General features: G+C 38.2%; 1 protein-coding gene across 4 annotated transcripts in view; it reads right to left on the reverse strand.

Moving 5' to 3' along the window:
• The window catches only part of SAC9 (sacI homology domain-containing protein / WW domain-containing protein), a 339290-nt gene that overhangs the window by 272944 nt on the left and 47389 nt on the right, over positions 1–18957 (reverse strand). For all 4 annotated transcript variants that reach the window (XM_089419453.1, XM_089419451.1, XM_089419452.1 and 1 more), the window contains 2 exons: positions 6834–6966; positions 4891–6122 (listed from right to left, as the gene is read on the reverse strand). In XM_089419453.1, the coding sequence (XP_089275579.1) occupies positions 4891–6122; positions 6834–6966 (1365 nt within the window). The remainder of the gene's footprint in view (positions 1–4890; positions 6123–6833; positions 6967–18957) is intronic.

The following is an 18957-nucleotide window of genomic DNA, read 5'->3' on the forward strand; positions in this document are numbered from 1 at the left end:
AGATTGGGTACATATAGAGCTTCTTGTAGATGAATGGTGTTACCTTGATTCAATTGAAGAGTGACATTCCCAACTCCCTTCACAGGATAGGTGGCATTGTCTCCGAGGATAGTTTCCAAATTGGTATCCTTTTCAATGAGATTTGAAAGAGCTTCCTTATACCCAGTGAAGTGCCTTGAGGCACCACTATCAATCAACCAATTTCCCAAAGTGTCTAGACGATATGCAGTAGAGAGGGAAGATATAAGATAAAATTCTTTTTGCTTGTTATCAACAGCATTAGATTCATCATACCTGGTGTTTCTTGATCTCTTGGGAGGGCATCATTTCCTTGATGAGGAGCGGGAGCATTCCTTTTTCCTTGGTTGTTGAATCTGCCATTCCTTTGATTGTTGTTGCCCCTGAAATTGTTGTTGTTGTGGTTGTCATCATCATGAGGTGTATCCCTTCTATTAGGACACTCCCTAGAATAGTGGCCAAACTTGTTGCAAAAGAAGCATCTTCCCTTCCTTCCATTTTTGAAACCCGGCCTTCCTTAACATTGCTTCTTTAAACATGCATTGTTCTTCTTTTTAGCATGAGCGGAGAATGCAGTAGGATCATTCCTATTTGAAAGCATATTTAGTTCCATCATCCTTGTTTCTTCTTGAGAACATCTAATCAACGATTCTTCAAAACCTGGAATCTTGTCGTTGTTAAGAATAGTGGTGTTGAACACATGCCATTCACGAGGGAGTCCTCCAAGGGCAATGAGAGTAAGCTCCCTATCAGCAATAGCTTCTCCAATCGAAAGAAGATCATTTTTGATCTCAGTAATCCTCATGAAGTAGGATTGAATGTCTTCACCTCTTCCCTTCTTTATATCCTTCAGCTTGTTTTTGAGAAAGAGAACTTGGTTTGCATTGCTAGATTTGAACATGCCAACCAACCTATCATATATCTATTTTGATGTGTTCAAATCAGAGATGTAAGCAACTAAATGCTTATGAATAGAATCCCTGATGATCTTCTTTGTTTTGACTTCACCCTTCTTGTACTTTGTCTTAGCAGCAGTCGATGCATTAGAAGGAGGTTCCGAAATCTTTCCTTGCACATAGTCCATAACATCTTGCTCTTCTAAAGTCAAATCAAGAGACATCTTCCATGCATGATAATCAGACTTATCATGAAGCTTGTCATTAGACTTGAAGTAGGATGTGGAGGCCAATTTTCTTCTTAGCCCAATATCAATATCTAGATTAGCAATCACATCAACATGACAGTAAAATGCAGATAGAACATAAACAATAACAGTAGAAGACAAGACAAGACAAGAGGACACAAATATGGCGCCAGCCAGCTTCAAACCCCAATGTGGGGAAACCCTTTGATCAATTCTTCTTATTATTTTTCAAAAGTTCAGCACAGAGAGAGAGAGAGAGTACAATATGCAGTATTCACTTGCCCAATCAAAGTGAAATCTGACCAATCAAACAGTAGTAACAAAAAGCCCTCCAAAACTGGTCAGATTTTGACCTCCAAAACAACTCCGTCAAACTCAGTCAACTCGGCCTCCAACAGCAAGTCAAATAACCTATTTCATTCGATAGGTTAATGGTCTACTTTCTGTCATATGGCTTAAAAAAGATTATTCTTGTTTGTAATTACTAGAATCTAGATTCTAGATGGCTGATACTCTAATGATTAATCATTAATGTACTATGGACACCAATTCAACATTTATGTACAAATATGCATGCTTTCATATATTCTGCAACTAATTTCGCATTTCGCAGATTTCTTTTAATGTAAATCATAGTTTTCCTGAATCAACCGGCCTGTTCCAAATACGAACCAGTCAATCCAGCCAGTTGGACAGGGCACAGTAGCAAACCAGCCTATATTCTGGACTGGTGGGCAGGTTTTTAGTAGTTTGGTGCCAATTCGGCCAGATTGGTACCATTTGGTATCAAACCTGCCAGTCCCTATTTGAACCAGATTCATTGCAGTTTGAAAAGAGGATTTGAAGTTACAGTTTATACAAGATTAGATTTGTTTACTGTTGATCACGAAATCTGGAATTTTCCTGTCAATTTAATGATGTGCAAGGGTAACAACTGAACCGCAGAATAATAACAGTTCTGGCACACAGGTGGTTTCAAAGTTCTCTGCAATTACCAGGAAATTCATGGAAGGATTGGTCTATGAACTTATGAAGTTGGGTCTGTGCGAAATGAATTTTAAGATAAATGCCTGGGACTTGATTTCTGCTTTAAGACAATGCTTTCAATTTATAACAGATGAATGTGCTGTGTATGAGAATTTGTATGCACTCAGCAGTCATTAAAGTCATTAAAGGATTATGTGATTATGAAGATTATTACAAGTTACAAACACAATAAGCATTGCTCAAATATTAACAGAAAATGAAGATTATTCACAATCACAAACACACAGCTGTCCAAAGTTTGATTATCCTTGAAATGTCAATGCCCAAGTGTTAAACTAAGATGACTGCTCAAACAGATCACGGAGTTCTTTCCTAAGGACAGATTAAGAAATATGCTGAAGTAAGAATTCTGAGCATGAAGTTAATTATTGAAGAAAAAATCTCAACGCAACAAGGCTACTTAAAGTGTTGTGTCTCAAGTAAACTTTGCATATCTTGTCTATGATAGTTTTGGAATCTTAAATATAAATTTTTTGATTAAAAATTAACTATTTTCTGAATATTTTTAAAATACCGTTTCATTTGAATCCAGTTCTGGTTCAAAACCCAGTTTGATAGGTAGCCAGTTCGAAGACCAGTTCCAACTTCCAAGGAATGCTCAAATCTCAAGGCATTTTAGAAAATGATGCACCTGATTGCTCCACGCTCTGGCAACATTGAGCAGATCGTAGGAGAAATTCACTGTTCTAGTGCTATTTTTTTAGCAGATCTTCATGACTTGGTGTTGTTCTCAAGTAAAATCTATCAAAATCTGTATGTTTTAACAGTATTTGTCAAATATGTACATTCTACTGCTGTTTTTAAGGAACTATATCAAACTATGAAGGTTTTTAGGCTGCTTTTGGCAGATTTACCAAAAATCTACACGTGTTTAAGCGATACATGGTTGTCATAGGTGTTTAGATCCAATATCCAAGTGTTCTGACTCCAGGATTGCAAATTCAGGGAGGGAAGAACGAGAACTTTCAGCATTTTACTCTATCTCAATATATGTTTCTATATTTTTTACTTGTAACAAAGGCCTCTTTACCCAACACCATGTTGAAAGGCAGCCAGTGATTCTGCACAAAGAACTAGAAAATATGGAAGCAATAGATATTGGCCATATTTAAATACAAGTACTTGCCTACTATCTGTCTATGTAAAGATACTCAACCACAAGTTGTGGGTAGAGACTAGGAAAAGTTTGATGAGAGAGGCAGAGAAGCAATGATGCTGTCATTACATAAAAATCATTGATAATGATATCATCTAGTAGTCATATATGTAAATGACACCATTATTACAAGTAATGCGGCAACTGCTATTGAGCAGATCAAATCTAATGTGTACATATTTTGACACGACTAATCTAGGCTCCTGCATTACCGTCTATGTCTAGAAGTTGGCAAATAGGACACCGTATTTAGTTCTCACAAACAAAATATGTCAAGAGTTTGTTTGGCCGGTAGATTACAAAATCTCCTCTACACCTATGGATAAAGGGTTGAACCTTTCAACCAACATGAACTCTAAGCCAACTAATGAGTCAATCTACAGGCAGCTGGTGGGGAGTTTGATATACCTTACAGCCACTAGGCCTAATTTAAGCTATACATTATGAGCTTCATGTCCAGATTCATGACAACATCGAAAGTAGAACATTGAACTGTAGCAAAAAGGGTGTTGAGATATATGAAAGGGGCACTTGGATTTGGCATTCTGTACAGCAGAAGCAAAGACCTTAGGTTGTGTGGCTATACAGATTCAACTTGGGCAGGTTGTTGGGAACATTGAAAACCTACCAGTGGATATGTTTCCAACCTTGGCATAGGTGCAATCACGTGGACTAGCAAGAAGCAGCATGCAGTGGTCCTCCATTAACAAAGGCAGAATATCAAGGAGAAAAAAAGGGTGCGTGTGGCAGATAGGCTCAAGATGATACTTTCAGAAATGAAGATGCAGCAAACAAAGTCAGCACCCCTATTCTCTTACAATCAAGTGTTGTTAAATCTAACCAAGAATCCATACCAAGTATATTGAGATACATTGCTACTTCATCAAACATCTTGTCAAGGATGGATCTATAACGCTACATTACTGTCCCACAGAGAACCAAACTGTGGACATTTTTCCAAGTTTTTCAATCCTGAAAAATATTTAAAATTTCAGTATAAGCTTGGTGTTAACCATTAATAATGATCAATTAGATATTACACAGAGGCATTAATAAAGTCAGACTAATAATGATCAATTAGATATTACACAGAGGCATTAATAAAGTCAGACTAATAATGATCAATTAGATATTACACAGAGGCATTAATAAAGTCAATTCAACTTAAGGTTATTTTATGCTTTTATGCTTAATTTCATGTGTTTTTCAGTCTATCCCACATTCATAAAGTGGATTGACTCAAATAACTTGTAACCCTTTATAAGAAAGCTTTCACTTTCTTCTCTATGCAATGCAATATGGATAATTTTATGCTTTATTTCACTTTAGTGTGTTTCTTGGTCTATTCCACATTCATAAAATGGTTTGACTCAAATAGGTTGTAAGTTTGTAACCCTTTATAAGAGAGCTTTCACTTTCTTCTTAAAGCAATGCAATATAGAGGACTTTATCAAGTGTTATGTGTTTCTTTATGTGTTTGATTTCCATGATATATCAGAAGAATAAGTAGTGAATCTGTGTTGACCTGCAAGGGCTTATCTGGGACAGAAGGAAGATATTTGCAAAGCCGCATGCCCAAAAACATCTCCAACTGCTTTTGTCGCGAGCTATCAACAACCACATTCTGATATCTTCTTTGCAGAGTGATCCTCATATTTTGAGCGACAGGAAACTGTTTGAATTTTGTAGCATCATCATTGAATATTTGAATAACATGACTATGCATTGCCTTAGAACCTGTGTAAAGTGTAGCATGAATATCACCTGCAAGAAGGAAAAGTTCAGCCAATGCGGAAATGGGAGCTGGCAATGTTGCCCTTTTAAACTGGGCAACAGTCATATTCAACCTTCTCCATGGTTCATCAGGACATGGATGATCCCATGTTGTTTTTCGTGTAGTGTGATCAATGTAATACACCTTTCCAGTTACTGCGTCAGAGCGCTGTTCCCAGCCTGGTGGTAAAGGCGCAACATATCCATTTGTGTTATCCACATCTCCTTTGCTCAAAAAATTCAGGCCAAGATCCAAGTTTATAGAATGTCCTATGCGTTGACATTGTTCAACCAGAACCTGAACAGCCCCAAAATAACTAGCTGCATTTGTCCTATCAAGTGAATCTGCACAATTGAACCGCATCACTCCCTTCTGCAAAGTCCTTAAACTGAATGCTCCTCCTCCTGGTCCACCATTCCGAATAACTAACCCATCTTGGTCTCTAATATCTTCCAATAAAGGTGTGTATTCACCAACAACAAACCCTATACCAATGGTTGGGCGCTTCAACTTAGACCAAAGGCCTTCCACTGTCCTGGCCTCTCCATTAAGTTTCACACTGGCATGCCAGTCATAGTTTATTAGATAGACTTGTGCATCAGCAAGCTTTCCACTTGATTTAATTTCATTTATAGACTCTTGAAAATGCTCTAGCAATACTGTCTCTGCTTTTCCCTCACCACTTCTGAGCAAATTAACACATATAATTGGAACTTGAGAACTCCTCATATCGCTACTTTGAACATTTTCAACATCCTTCCTACTTCCATATCTCCTGCTTAACCTGCGGTAGTACTGTGCAGCTCCTCTATAAGGATCTTCAGATGAAATGTAAATTTCTGCTTCTGCAGAAGTCAACTTCAACTCTGCACCCCACCATATTGGCACTGTTCCCCGACGCCAAAGATAGACGCTAAAAGGAAACCGCCTACCTGCAGATGTCCTTGGAACCCAAACAAGTTGCTCACACTCCACTTCATTTCCTATGAGAAAAATATGAACATTATGATAAGCAAGCATGTGAAATGCAGTCATTTTCCTTCTAAAGAAGAGAAAAGGTAAATTAATCAAAGGGATCTCCATAAAATAGATAGAGCAAGGTATATATTGCCATGAAGGTCAAATAACTACTACAAAACTGTTTATAATAAAAATTAATACTTCACAACTAACATGGCAATCTGATAATCATGCATTCAACAGTTTAAACTGAAATCTGTGCAATTTCATGAATAATTTCCAATAACCAGAGTTCTTGCTTGTGCTTACCATTATATTTACATTCACTCTGCTGTGCACAGCCATAAAACTCACAGCATTCAGTTTTATATAGGGAGATAGATAGATAGATAGATAGCAGCAGATATGGCAATGGCCACTGTTGTCCTACTAGGAGAAATCAAAGTGATAAGCTTTTTCTTTGCAAAGCATATTTTCCAGTATTATAGAATGATGCACTGAAGGCTTAGCCAGCTTTAGAAGGTGCAAGCAACTAATGTATTTTTATGTATGCTTTGTGGCCTCCTTGTTATGAATCATCAAATAATGGACATAAAGCTATTAATTCATAGCTTGATAAAGGTCAGGATATCCACAGCTTTGCACAAAATGCATGTCTCCCGGTCACACATCCACTCTCCCCAATCTATCATAACATACCTACTGTATTATGAAACATATTTAAGACAGTTTACCTGTGCTACAGCCTGCATTCAGACCTCGTGCCAAATAACGCGTTCCAGGATGAATTCTACTACGCCGAGCAGTAAGGGCAACAACAACCTCTTGCTGTTTTGAATCTACAAAGTTTCTACACTCTGCAAATCCCTGCTACAGAAAGAAATTTACATTTGCATCAAGCCTAATAATGTTGAACTAAAAAAAATTGGTTACAACGAAAGACATTTACAAAAGCCAGTATCACATTTTTTAAAGGAACCAACAGATCAAGGTACCCTTTAAAGGATCAATAGGTCAACTGTAACTTAAACTATTAACTGAAATTTACATTGGTATCTTCTAATTGACTTTTATAAACATAAAATTAAAATTTGAGAAGCTCAGTAACATAAGAACCATGGTGGGCTATCACCCAAATTAGCCAGAATGTAATCGGCAAGGCTAGGGAGCAAGAGTATGATTCAAATTCCTTAAAAAAAAAAACACCCACATTTTCACCCAAAAATTCTGGCCAAGTCAAACTCTCAGTCTGAAAAACTCACGAGCTCTTCATGAGTTCAACACAGACTCACAACTTTTGGCCACGTTTTTGCCAAATTTTTGCCATCAGCAGGTTTTATTGAGTTGAGTTGACTTGGCCCAGTTTCAGCACTGAGCTGGGTATGAATTGCAAGTCCAAGTCACGACCAGCAAGTACTGCTTCAATGCTATCACTCTGCTTGATGCATCAGACCATATGACTATTATAAATGGGCATCATTTTCATCATATGAACCCTAAAAAGGTGATTAAAGAATAATGCAGCTACAAAATGCCCAGCTCCAGCCAGCAATCAAGAACAAGAAAATTATGCTAAAGACCATGAATCACTGTTGCAGGATATAAGCAGTGTTCCATGGGTACATGTCCACCAGGGTGGGGGTCACACTCCCCACGTTTCCGACGCTCCTGAGAGAAGAGGGAGACCTGGGGAAACATTTCCTCACATCCACCTTTTGGGGAAATGCAGGGTGAAATGTTTCCCCGGTGTGGAGGGCATGTCCCCCCAAAAGGAGTACTTGTGGGCATCACCCTTCAAAAAGGGCAGTTTCTAGGAATCCCCTCCCTAATAGGGATGTCTAGGTGCCCCTCCTGAATTTTGCCTAAAAGCAATAATTAATGAGTGGGGAAGCCTACTAATGCTATGTAATTTAATGGTAATGTTAATGAAAGACAAAGGAGAATGTCACTTTTAGTTAAGTTATATCATTATCATTAAATGTTTTAGGATGTTTAAGAATGGTTTCAACCCCACTGGATTTCATATGGAGAAAGTAGAATTTTAGATCCCACTCAAACTCCAACAGACTTAAGAGTTTTCACGATCTCAAGGCTAGGGATCGCAAAGTTTCCATTGGGTTCTATCAAGCATGAGGGTACGCAACTAGCATTTAATCAACAGCACCAAGCACTCTATGTACATTGGTGTTAGTGGCATTGGTCGTTGAACTCCCCTATCATGACCCTGATGAATATGTACCCATCACTCAAACAAAATCTTGGTTTGACATGTTAAGTTTTTTCTAGCTTATTCTAATGCTTAGAGGGTAATATTGATGATGAGGATCCCAATATAGGCAATGATTTTGATGATATGGGGGTATTTGTTGTAGCATGATTTTTTTGCACCATAGAGACCACATAAAGCCTCTTTGTTGATGTCTTTTTCCTTCGAAGATGGATTGCACTCTGTACTATTTTGGTTATATGCACCCTCGCTATATATAAGAGAAACTAGGCATATTTGTGTACAATCGTTTGGATTCATATGGATGCACATGAATATTTATGTAAGTTTGTAAAAATTTGAATATTTATCTAAGTTGCATGGGGACCCGTCCCGCCAAAAAATCCTCATACCTGACATTCCGACCTTGCGGGGACTTTTACAGGGGTTGGAAACATCCCCAATTTGTTCGAGAGATCATTAAGGACTTAAGGACTTTCAAGTCATTCCAATTCATCCCAGGCAGATTTTGGGGACTTTTTGGGTACCGTTTCGCCGTCCCCGAGGAAAAAAAAAATATGTCACTCCCTCCTCTTATAATAAATCAAAAAATCTAAGTAATGAAAATGGGAGGACATGTGGCAGCCTTATGGGCACTACCTTGGTTAACCAAGAGATTATAAATTAACACCTTGGGCAGATTTGATCCCTAGACCAATCGACTCGCTTGGATTTGAACTTGAAACCATCTATCATCATATATCAAATATTCATCAAGGATTTGGATGGTAAAACAAACTTCCTACCAGTGTCTACACCCCACTTCGTGGTATCGGATCTGAAGGACAAGCTCTTTGATATGATTAAAATCCCTTCGCAATTTCAGAGGCTCGTCTCGAGTACCTGCCAAAGAGTCGATCAAGCTCTTCTAGTCGCTGCCTACGATGGCCTATACCCACAAGTCCATCTCCTCCTCCAGCAGAGAAGGGGCAAAGGGACTTTTAGCTCTCTTCTTAGGAGTGTCACCGCTAAGGCCAGCCAAAAGAAGACCAACAACTTTGATGCTTGGCGCGACATAAGCAGATAGAGGTTCTACCATGTGAACATCAAGAAGACATTAGAGTGGAAGGCGAAGGCAAAGGAGTGGTAGCTCGAGAATATTGCAAAGGATGAAGAAGCAGGTGACAATTATGAAGAAGAGTGACCCCTGCTACAACAAGGACGCCAAGGACATGGAGAAGTACATGACGAAATCTCCCATACGACATACTAACATATCATTATTGGCAACTCCATTGGAAGAACGAAGCTTATTTCTTCATTGAACTTTAAGGTCAATGCTTGTAGGGTGAAGCAAGCATTCTTTCTAGGCATCCGTAAATTCACCCTGGTGACTACTACAAAATTTACATCTATACCCAAAGTAGGGTGTCTTTCTTTGATGATTTTCCTGCTTTGGACATCACTAGCGTCCCTGGGTATCCTAATCATGTCACAGGAAGGATGGTACGTGGGGTGCCTGTGTTTGATGGTGATCCACTCTCTGCAATCGACCATGTAGAAATATTTAACGCACATACTTCGAAAGAGAAAGTGGTTCACCAGGATGTCTTCACGTTGTTGTACATGAGATCTCTCTATGGTCATAACTCATGGTTGCATAACCACGAACCTAGGAGCATATCATCTATTGAAGAGTTCATTGATGGCTTTCTTAAACATTTTCAAGGACAGCCTGCATTAAGCATCCAAGAGGAAGCCTTCATCGAGCATCATCAAGACATTGAGAATCTAAGTAATGAGCAGGAGAATGAGTCCTCCTTGGGTCCACATGATGAAAAGGATGATTTTGAGGACACGTGTCGGGAAGAATGAGTCTATGGAAAGTGACGCTGAGTCTAACCTTACCTTTCTCAAGGATAGTACTCCCGATTATTCTCATTTTGAGAAACATGAGGAAGGTTATCCTATTAGCCCCTTAGAAGATGACATTGGAGATTATTTCCATATTGAAAAAGAGAAATGGGAAATTGTTGGTCCTCAATTTGACTGTGCTCCCATTTACGACACCGACAAGGAGAATGAGGTTGAGACTAGTCCTCCCTTTCTCCTGAACATTGTGTATGATGACATATCCATCGATACCCTTGGGAAGGAGAAACACTATTTTCCCTCGTATAAAAGAGAGCAATTGAAAATGATTGATTCTCGTTTTTGGGAACCCGGAAGACCCTATCTTCGATACCAACAATGATAGGATTGATAAGGCCCTTGCTCATACCTACCTTCATTATGATTCCGAGAGTATATTCAAGTCACTTGAGCCTCTAGAGTTGGATTTTCATGAAAAGGATCCCGTTAGGACTTCACCCTCCCCTTTGCCCTTTTCTATTGTTCATCATCTCACCGCTTGTCATATGATCTCAAGTGACTATGAGCCCTTCCCCCTTCTAAGTATCGTGTCGAGGAAGAGCCCCTCATTGATTATACTTTACCTCCTTGGACACACCCCAGGGTTTTGATCACTCCATGACCTCCCCACTCCAATGTGACAATCACCTTGAGCAACCTGTTTGTTGCACTCCTTTCCCTCACCCTTCGTTCTGCTCTCATCACAACCTTGGAGTAACTACAAGGCACAATATTATGAGTAATGATTATGATAAGAAGTTCTTAAGGATAATCATTCATTCCACCATTGTGTACTTAAAGGGAATGCCATGCAGTTCTAGATTGACTAGTGTTCCTTCTCTTAAGGATTCCTCTTACCTCACATGGAAACCATATTTTCCCACTTCCCACCCACAACATCTTTGTTAAAATTGGCAACTATGGCCAAGCTCCATGTGGGTCTTCTTATTCATGGCAGCTGATATTTTTCTTGGATTCCTCTTGTCGAGAGGTGTAGGATTGATCTAAAGATCATCCAATTCCGACATGTATTCATGGAGATATGAAATTATTTGTGTTATGTGACAATTCGTCAAGGTCGGCCAGCGACCAAATTACCCCACTTGTCCTCAACGTTTTATTATAAATAGAGGTGGCTTTCAAGTCATTTGGACACACACCTCTTGTGATCTCTTCCTCTCCACTTGTTTGGGTTTTAGTGGAAGAAGTCCCTAAGAGAATACGCTGCCCTAGAGGAGATGCCCTAGCCCTAGACGCTGTCTAAAGAGTCCTATACGCTACCTTAAATTACAGTCAATGAAGCAAGCCCTATAGACGCAGTCATGGAGGATGATTATCACATTGAAGAGAGACATCTATGCTGTCCTAAAGGAGGTTCCTACGCAGTCCTAGGACAAGCTTTAACACAGATAAGGAGATGCCCTAGGTGCAGTTCAGTTGGTGCCCTATCCGCTGTAATAATGTGCCCTAGCTGCAGGCTTTTGAAGAGATCTATACGCAAAGAATAAGAGACCTATATGCAGCTTAAAGAAGCCCCTATATGCTGACCAATGGGGGAGATCTAGCCACAGTAAATGAGGTCTTTTCACAGCTGAAGGAAAGACCCTAATACGCAGTCCCTTGTGCCCTAACTGCTGGCCTTAATCCGCAGCAAAAGAAGGTGCAGATGCAGCTCTATAACCACAGTTGAAGGAGGCTCCTATATGCTGCATAAAGGAGGTCTAAACGCTGGGAAGGGATACCTAATCTATATGCTGTTAAAATGCTCTAATCCGCAATCTTGTAGGAGATTAGATCACAGTCATGGAGGACCTATTCGCTGCCTGAAGAAGCTTCTTCTTAATGCTGTCAAGGAAAGGCCTTTGACACAGTTAAGAATGATGCCCTGCCACTGTTAGTGCAGCCCTCATTCCACAGCAAAGAAACCCTATACGCAGCAAAGAAAGAGACTCCTTATCCGCAGCATAAGATGGCACTTATTCACAGTATAAGGAGGTCTGAAAGGACAGCATATAAATTCGGATTGCTATAGGTGACAGCATGATGATGGAAGTCATTTAAGTCATGCCTTAAGGACTGTGTGTAAAGTTGGTAAGTCACTGTTACATAATGAAGGAATGCATCTGCCCTAGATCAGCGTATGTAAACAGCTGGATGTTTTTATGATGCTGCTTGGATGCTGGTTGATAAAGGTCTAGAGGCTTATCTTGTTGCTGGGCTAGGCTGCAGGCCATAGCTAGCAACAAAGGCAGTTCTCAGGGTGCCAATGAAACCTGGACAGCTTTACAGTGGGACAGCATATGCAGCAATAAGACTACAGTGTTCTGGGAATTATATTGAGTCAAGGCTTGACTATGTTTAGCTCTGTGTGATGAGCTTCATGTTGATGATACTTGAGTGAAAGTTTCTGTCTAGTTTAACCAGCTTTGACTTCTCTGGTCAAGGGTTTTATACTGCTGTCACAAAATCTCAGATTTATGTATTTGTACTATCTCTCTCTCTCTGCTGAACTATTGAAGAATATAAAAAGAATTGATCAAGGGTTTCCCCACATTGGGGTTTGTCCCTGGCTGGCGCCACATCTTGTGTCCTCTTGTGTTGCTTTGTCTTCTGATGTTTATGTTTATGTTCTATCTGCACTTTATTATCATGCTGAAGTGATTGCTTATCTGAATATTGTCATTGAGCTAAAATGAAAATTGAAGTAAATTGCTCTTAGCATAGAACATACCTAAAATTTAACAATCTTCCATGTGTTTGGGCTTGCATTTGCTTTGGGATTTGTTGCATGAATCATATAGGAAGGCATATTTATATTGATTTGATGATATGTTGGTTGTGCTGGCTTTATCATTACACTTAATGTTAGCTCCGTCGTATGCATGTTAGGGTAGGATGTATTGCATGCTCATTTTCTCATTAGAACTAACATCATATGATATTTCTCATGGTAAATTAGATGCATTTAGATTAAATTTGCATTATATTTCATTGTAGATGATAGGAACATTCTATTGGTAAGTTTTGGGCTTATCTTAGATGATCCGATTCATTGTGTGTTCTAATGATTTCTTCTTGAGAAAATTATAGAATTTGCAAGGTCCACAACCCTTGGGCTCCAAGTTCACAAACTGTGGGCACAAGCTGACCATGTTTGGATCATGAATATTTTATATGGTTTTCTAACTTCACTAAGGTTGTGGTTGAGTATTCATTTTTCGAAATATATCTAGTCATTGTCAAAAATTTAAAAATGTATTCCTTAAAAAACCTTTCAAGCATTGTATACTTGTACATTTTGTAAATCTATTTGTCGAATAATTTTTTTGTAAATAATTTTATTTTCTAACCCTTGTTTGCAGTTGGAGTTTTGGGATTTTGAAATTTTTTATATATATTGGGGTTTTGGGCTTTTGTAAATTTATTTGCGCATGTGAGATCCAAATAAATTTGTTGGATTAGAGCTAGATCAAGGCCCTTGAGGGTAAGATCTAGCCTCCAAATTTTTTGCGGGGCCAGCAACTGAAGAATTTGTTGTAGAATTGAAGATCTAAATCAAATTTAATTTCTGGCGAGGGTTTTGAAATTATTTGAGGCCTCTAGGCCCTGCATCCTCCTTCGGGCTAGCCATCCAGCCTCTGAAGCCCCAGCATTAGCCTGATTTGGCCTCCAAGGCCTAGCCACAGGCCCTAGAGGCCTTGGTCTACCCTTATCCCCCTTGTCGTGGTATTTTTAAGGCCTTTTAGCCCTGGCAGTAAGCCTCTAGGGCTTCGGCCTCCCTTGCTACACCTAGATGGCAACCTTTAGGGCTTGTTGTGGGCCTATTTGGGCCTCTAGGCCTGGTCGTAGTCCTTTCCAGGCCTCCTCCCTGCCTCGGCCTTCCTCCTCCTCCTCGACCCTTCCTATCCCCTCGGCATCCTTCTTAAGCTCTTTGCTCCCTCCTTTAATCTCTCGGCCTCCTCTTTAGCCCTCACGGTAGGCCTTTAAGGCCTCTAATCCTTAGCCGCTAGGCCTATTTTGGCCTCTCTTGTGTGCCATTGCCTCTTCCTTGGCCTTCTAGCCCTCTTCCTAGCCCTCATTTGCCTTCATCTCATCTTTGTGTGTGCATTTGGATTTCTACACTGAATATTGGTGGGTTTTGCAGAGAAATAGGCCCAATTTTTGGGTGTTTGCAGGTGTCCTAGCCTTTGGAGAAATTTAGGCAAGTTTGGCAAGCTCCATGTAAGCTTAAGGCCTTTGATTTGACCTCTAACCCTTACATTTTCCTCACTGTTTGCTACAGCAGTCATACTCATTCATAACAGTGATAACAAACACATCTAAATGCTCTAAAATCGATTGACAAGCCATTTAGCATAATGAGCATGTCATGTAAGTATTTGGGCATTAAGTATTTGGCTTAAATCTTCTAGTTTTGTTGACTGTTATCTCTGTCATTTTCTGCATAGCAACGCTGATATAACAGTGATAAAATACATCATAAGTAGATTGGTTAGTTCATAATTTCATTGGTTTCACATTTGGATTCCCATTGCTCATATTTGGATAGTATTTGGGCTTGTTTCATGTCTTATTTGCTGATTGTCGTCTCTGCATCATAAGTATGACATAACAGTGGTATTTGTGTCATAAGAGGGCTAACTCATCCATAAATTTGGTCATTTCAAAGTTGGCTTGGCATTTGGGTTTTCTATTGCTCACATTTGACAAGTATATGCATTTCATTGTGCCTCTACATGCTCTAAAAGTAACCTAACTTACTGCTGTCATAAGAGTTGGATTATTGCTCAATTGGTAAACATTGGAACATATAGGATTTCCTTGTTCATACTCCATTGATAATAATTGTTCCTTGTTTCATGGTTTCATGTGCTATTAGGTTTAGCATTGATATTTGGAGTCTAACATTGTGTTTCTTGTAAGTTTCACAAGTATCAAAATTCAATACTTTACATGCTCACTCTTTGTAAAGCACATTGATCTAAATAATCTTGTTGCCTTCTTTGAGCAATCATCATTGTATATTGGTATATAATTGTGTTTTCCTTTCTAATAAAAAGAGCCTTGGTAAATAGTGTTTTCATTACTGCTTTATTGGCGAATGATACTCTCATTTTGACATTAAAATCTAAATGCTCTTTACTTGAAGTCTTTCGATTAGCATTGAAGTATCTTGTTTCTCTTAAGTGGCAATCTAATTGGTGTTCTTTGCTTAAGGGTTTCTAGTCTAATTGAGCGTCTTTTGATTGTTGGCATTGAGTAATATTGATAATCTTGTTGTATAATCATCATTGGCATTTACTTTGTTGAAATATCTTGGTTCTTCAGAGAATCTTATACAATTGGTGTTATCACAATGTATCATTGTAGGTTCCATGGGGCCTTCAAATAAGTTGGATGAAGCAGAAAACTTATTATCGTGCCCTTTCGTCTAATAACATTAGACGAAAGGGCATGATCATAAGATTTTTTACATAACATTGGACAGCAGTTTCCTCAACCACAAAGCTTCTTTGCTCACTTCACATGCTGCAATGTATTCAACCTCAACACTAGTCAAAGCAATTGTATCTTGTTTTTTCTCATCCATGAGATCATGGAGGATCCCAAACTAAAACATCCTCTTGTAGTGCTCCTTCCATCCTACTCATTGCTTCCCCAGTTGGAATATGTATATCCAATCAAGTGGACATCATTCCTCCAATCATATTTCAGGAAAAGTGTGGGACCTTGATCATCTTGGAATATCTGATCAAGTGGAAGGACTTACCCGAAGAAGACGCTTTCTGGGAGAATGAATCATTCTTCAACAACATTCGTCGTTACTTATGCTTTGAGGACAAAGCATTCTTTCGAGAAGAAGGCAATGTTATGTAAAAAATTAGTTAACTTTAGGTTTATTATTTAATTTTAGGGTTAATTAGACAAAAGGGCACGATCATAAGATTTTTTACATAACATTGGACAACAGTTTCCTCAACCACAAAGCTTCTTTGCTCACTTCATATGCTGCAATATATTCAACCTAAGCACTAGTCAAAGCAATTGTATCTTGTTTTTTGCTCATCCATGAGATCATGGAGGATCCCAAACTAAAACATCCTCTTGTAGTGCTCCTTCCATCCTACTCATTGCTTCCCCAGTCGGAATATGTATATCCAATCAAGTGGACATCATTCCTCCAATCATATTTCAGGCCCCATAGACGCCGCCTAAAACAACATGTGACATCAACCGCTTTGCTCTTCCCAAAACAACGCACCACTGTCATTGCTACAGACAGCCCCGCCAGAAGAATTAAAAAAAAAAGTCACCGTCGAATTATCGACCCTCGAACACCACATCCGCCTCTGCTCCGTGTACATTTTTCACTATTCGTCCACTACCTATCCGCGTTCTGCAATCAACGTGCGCTGCCTCCCTGTCTCGCTTTTCTCTATCACTTTTATACCACCCGCCACACAAAGAGTTGTATTCGTTTTCGTACTTTCCATTCTAAGAGTCTTACATTAACTACCATTACCACACATTTAGCCACGCCTGTACCTTCCACCATCCCCATCGACTCTCCCACGCTGCTTAGAGTCGATTTTCTCCTGCTAGCAACCCTCTCAAACATGCTTGCTCTGTTGTTGCCATCCAACGTCATCTTACGCTGCTCAACGGCACATTGCATCAATCCCGCCTTCTGCTGGTCATCCCTTCCGTAGAATGCAATTACAATCTGCAAGCTTACTAAACAAGTTGAATTCAAAAGTCGCAACTTTTCACGAATTAACCAGTCACTTAATTGATTTAATCAATTAATCAAATAGTCGTTGCTCACTTAAACTTGTTATGGGTTCTTCAGAAAAATTGAAAACAATTTTATGCAATTCTTATATAAAACAACCTCGATACATATATAAAGGGCATTTAGTTTTACAAACTTTAGGAATTCAAATATAAAAACAATAAGAGTTTTATTATATTTTAAAGGAAAAAAAGAAAATATATATATATATATATATATATATACTTTTAAAAAAGTATAAAAAGGGTATTATATTTTATGCAAAGATATTAAAAAGAGGATCAGGGGAAAATTTGTGAAGGTATTTATAAAGGTAGAAAGGAGATAAACTATTATACTCCTAAATTTGTAAAGGGGCATTATTCTCTTAAGATTAGGAAAATTTTTAAAAGTATAAAGAAGGATTATATATAAATATGAGTTTTGAAGCATAAAAAGGAGAAGCTAATAAAGCATAAGATTTGTAGAAAAACGAAGAAAAAGATTAAAAAAAAAGTGATTAAAGGTGTTAATATTTGAAAAGGACTTATTATATTTGGCAAAAGTAGATTTCTCATAAGAAAACTATAAACCCCTTGGTTGATGTATCATTTGACAAAATTATCAACGAATATAACATGGAGTCTAACTCGGACATGAAGGAAGGAATATTTTTTAGAAACCTTACCAGGTTATGCTAAAGTACTATTTAAAACTAAAAGAACTCTCGCAAGAAAAGATGTTACTATTCCTATCTCATCTGCCGAAGATAAAAATTATATAACGCCTAAACTCGCAAACCAATTAGTAGTCCCAGAATCAAATATAATCGAAAAATTAGACTATTTAAAAAAAAAAACAATACGAAATCACTGATTTACAGTTAAACATTGGCGATTATACATTTATATCGCAATTCTCTGTTCAATCCCTATGGAATGACCATAGTGACATTATTCTAGGATTACCATGGATGGAAACCCTAGGTTCCTTCATCCTGAATATGAAAAAGAAGTTTTTGACATTTTCTTACAAAAAGAAAAAAATAACACTACAGGATGTCACTGTGAATCCAAATTTAGTAACACCAGAAGACATCCAAGATATTTCAAAAGTAATTTTTCAAGAAGGTAAAAAAGTATTACAAAATATGCAAAACGAAATTGACAATATCACTGCTGACAAAAATGAAAAAGTTTCTCGGCTTAAAAACCATAGTGAAAAATTACTAACGCAAATTAAGAATTAAGAAGGATAAGAAGTCATTAGAAAACAAGGTACAACAACTTATCGAGAAGGAAGCATCAAATGTAGGAATTCAAGTTGACGAAAAAACAACAGATACAGATCCAGTGAATGTCGCAACTCAAGAAGAAGACAAGCAAGTTGAAGAAAACACAAACTTAGATGTTGCGGTTCAGACAATGAACATCCGAAGTGAATGTTTTGTAACCAACTCAACAACATCTTTGCCAGAAGAAAATCAAAAAAATTACCACATGCTAATAAGGGAAAGTCAAACCAAAAAAGTTCCATATTGACATCCGTATCACGAGAGTAGACAACTCAATCAAGGATCATACCAACTTGTATCAACAAAAATGACTGTCCCGAGACGAAAAAACATTCATATCAGAAAAAGAGATCAAGTCCTTTCATCAACAAGCTTCGAGAACAAAACTTTTTGAAGGGGAAGGCAATGTTATGAACATAATTTATGTAAAAGTAATAAGTATAAATTATAAATAATAATCATAATACTATGTAATTAAATAATAATTAGTTAAACAAAGAGGCATGTCTCTACAGACATGACTCTTCGTGAAAGGGTGCTTCTTGACTATATATACAGGGCCTCATTCCCAATTGTATCATCATTCTTATTCATACATTTTATATATATTCTTGTATCTCAATGGAGATCTACATATTCCAAGTCTTCTGGAGTATTTAACAGGAAGTAAGAACT

Source organism: Pinus tabuliformis, chromosome 4_1 (assembly GCF_031772625.1).
Source record: "Pinus tabuliformis cultivar Carrire ecotype Pingquan chromosome 4_1, CPIR1, whole genome shotgun sequence".
In the NCBI taxonomy this organism is placed as follows: domain Eukaryota; kingdom Viridiplantae; phylum Streptophyta; class Pinopsida; order Pinales; family Pinaceae; genus Pinus; species Pinus tabuliformis.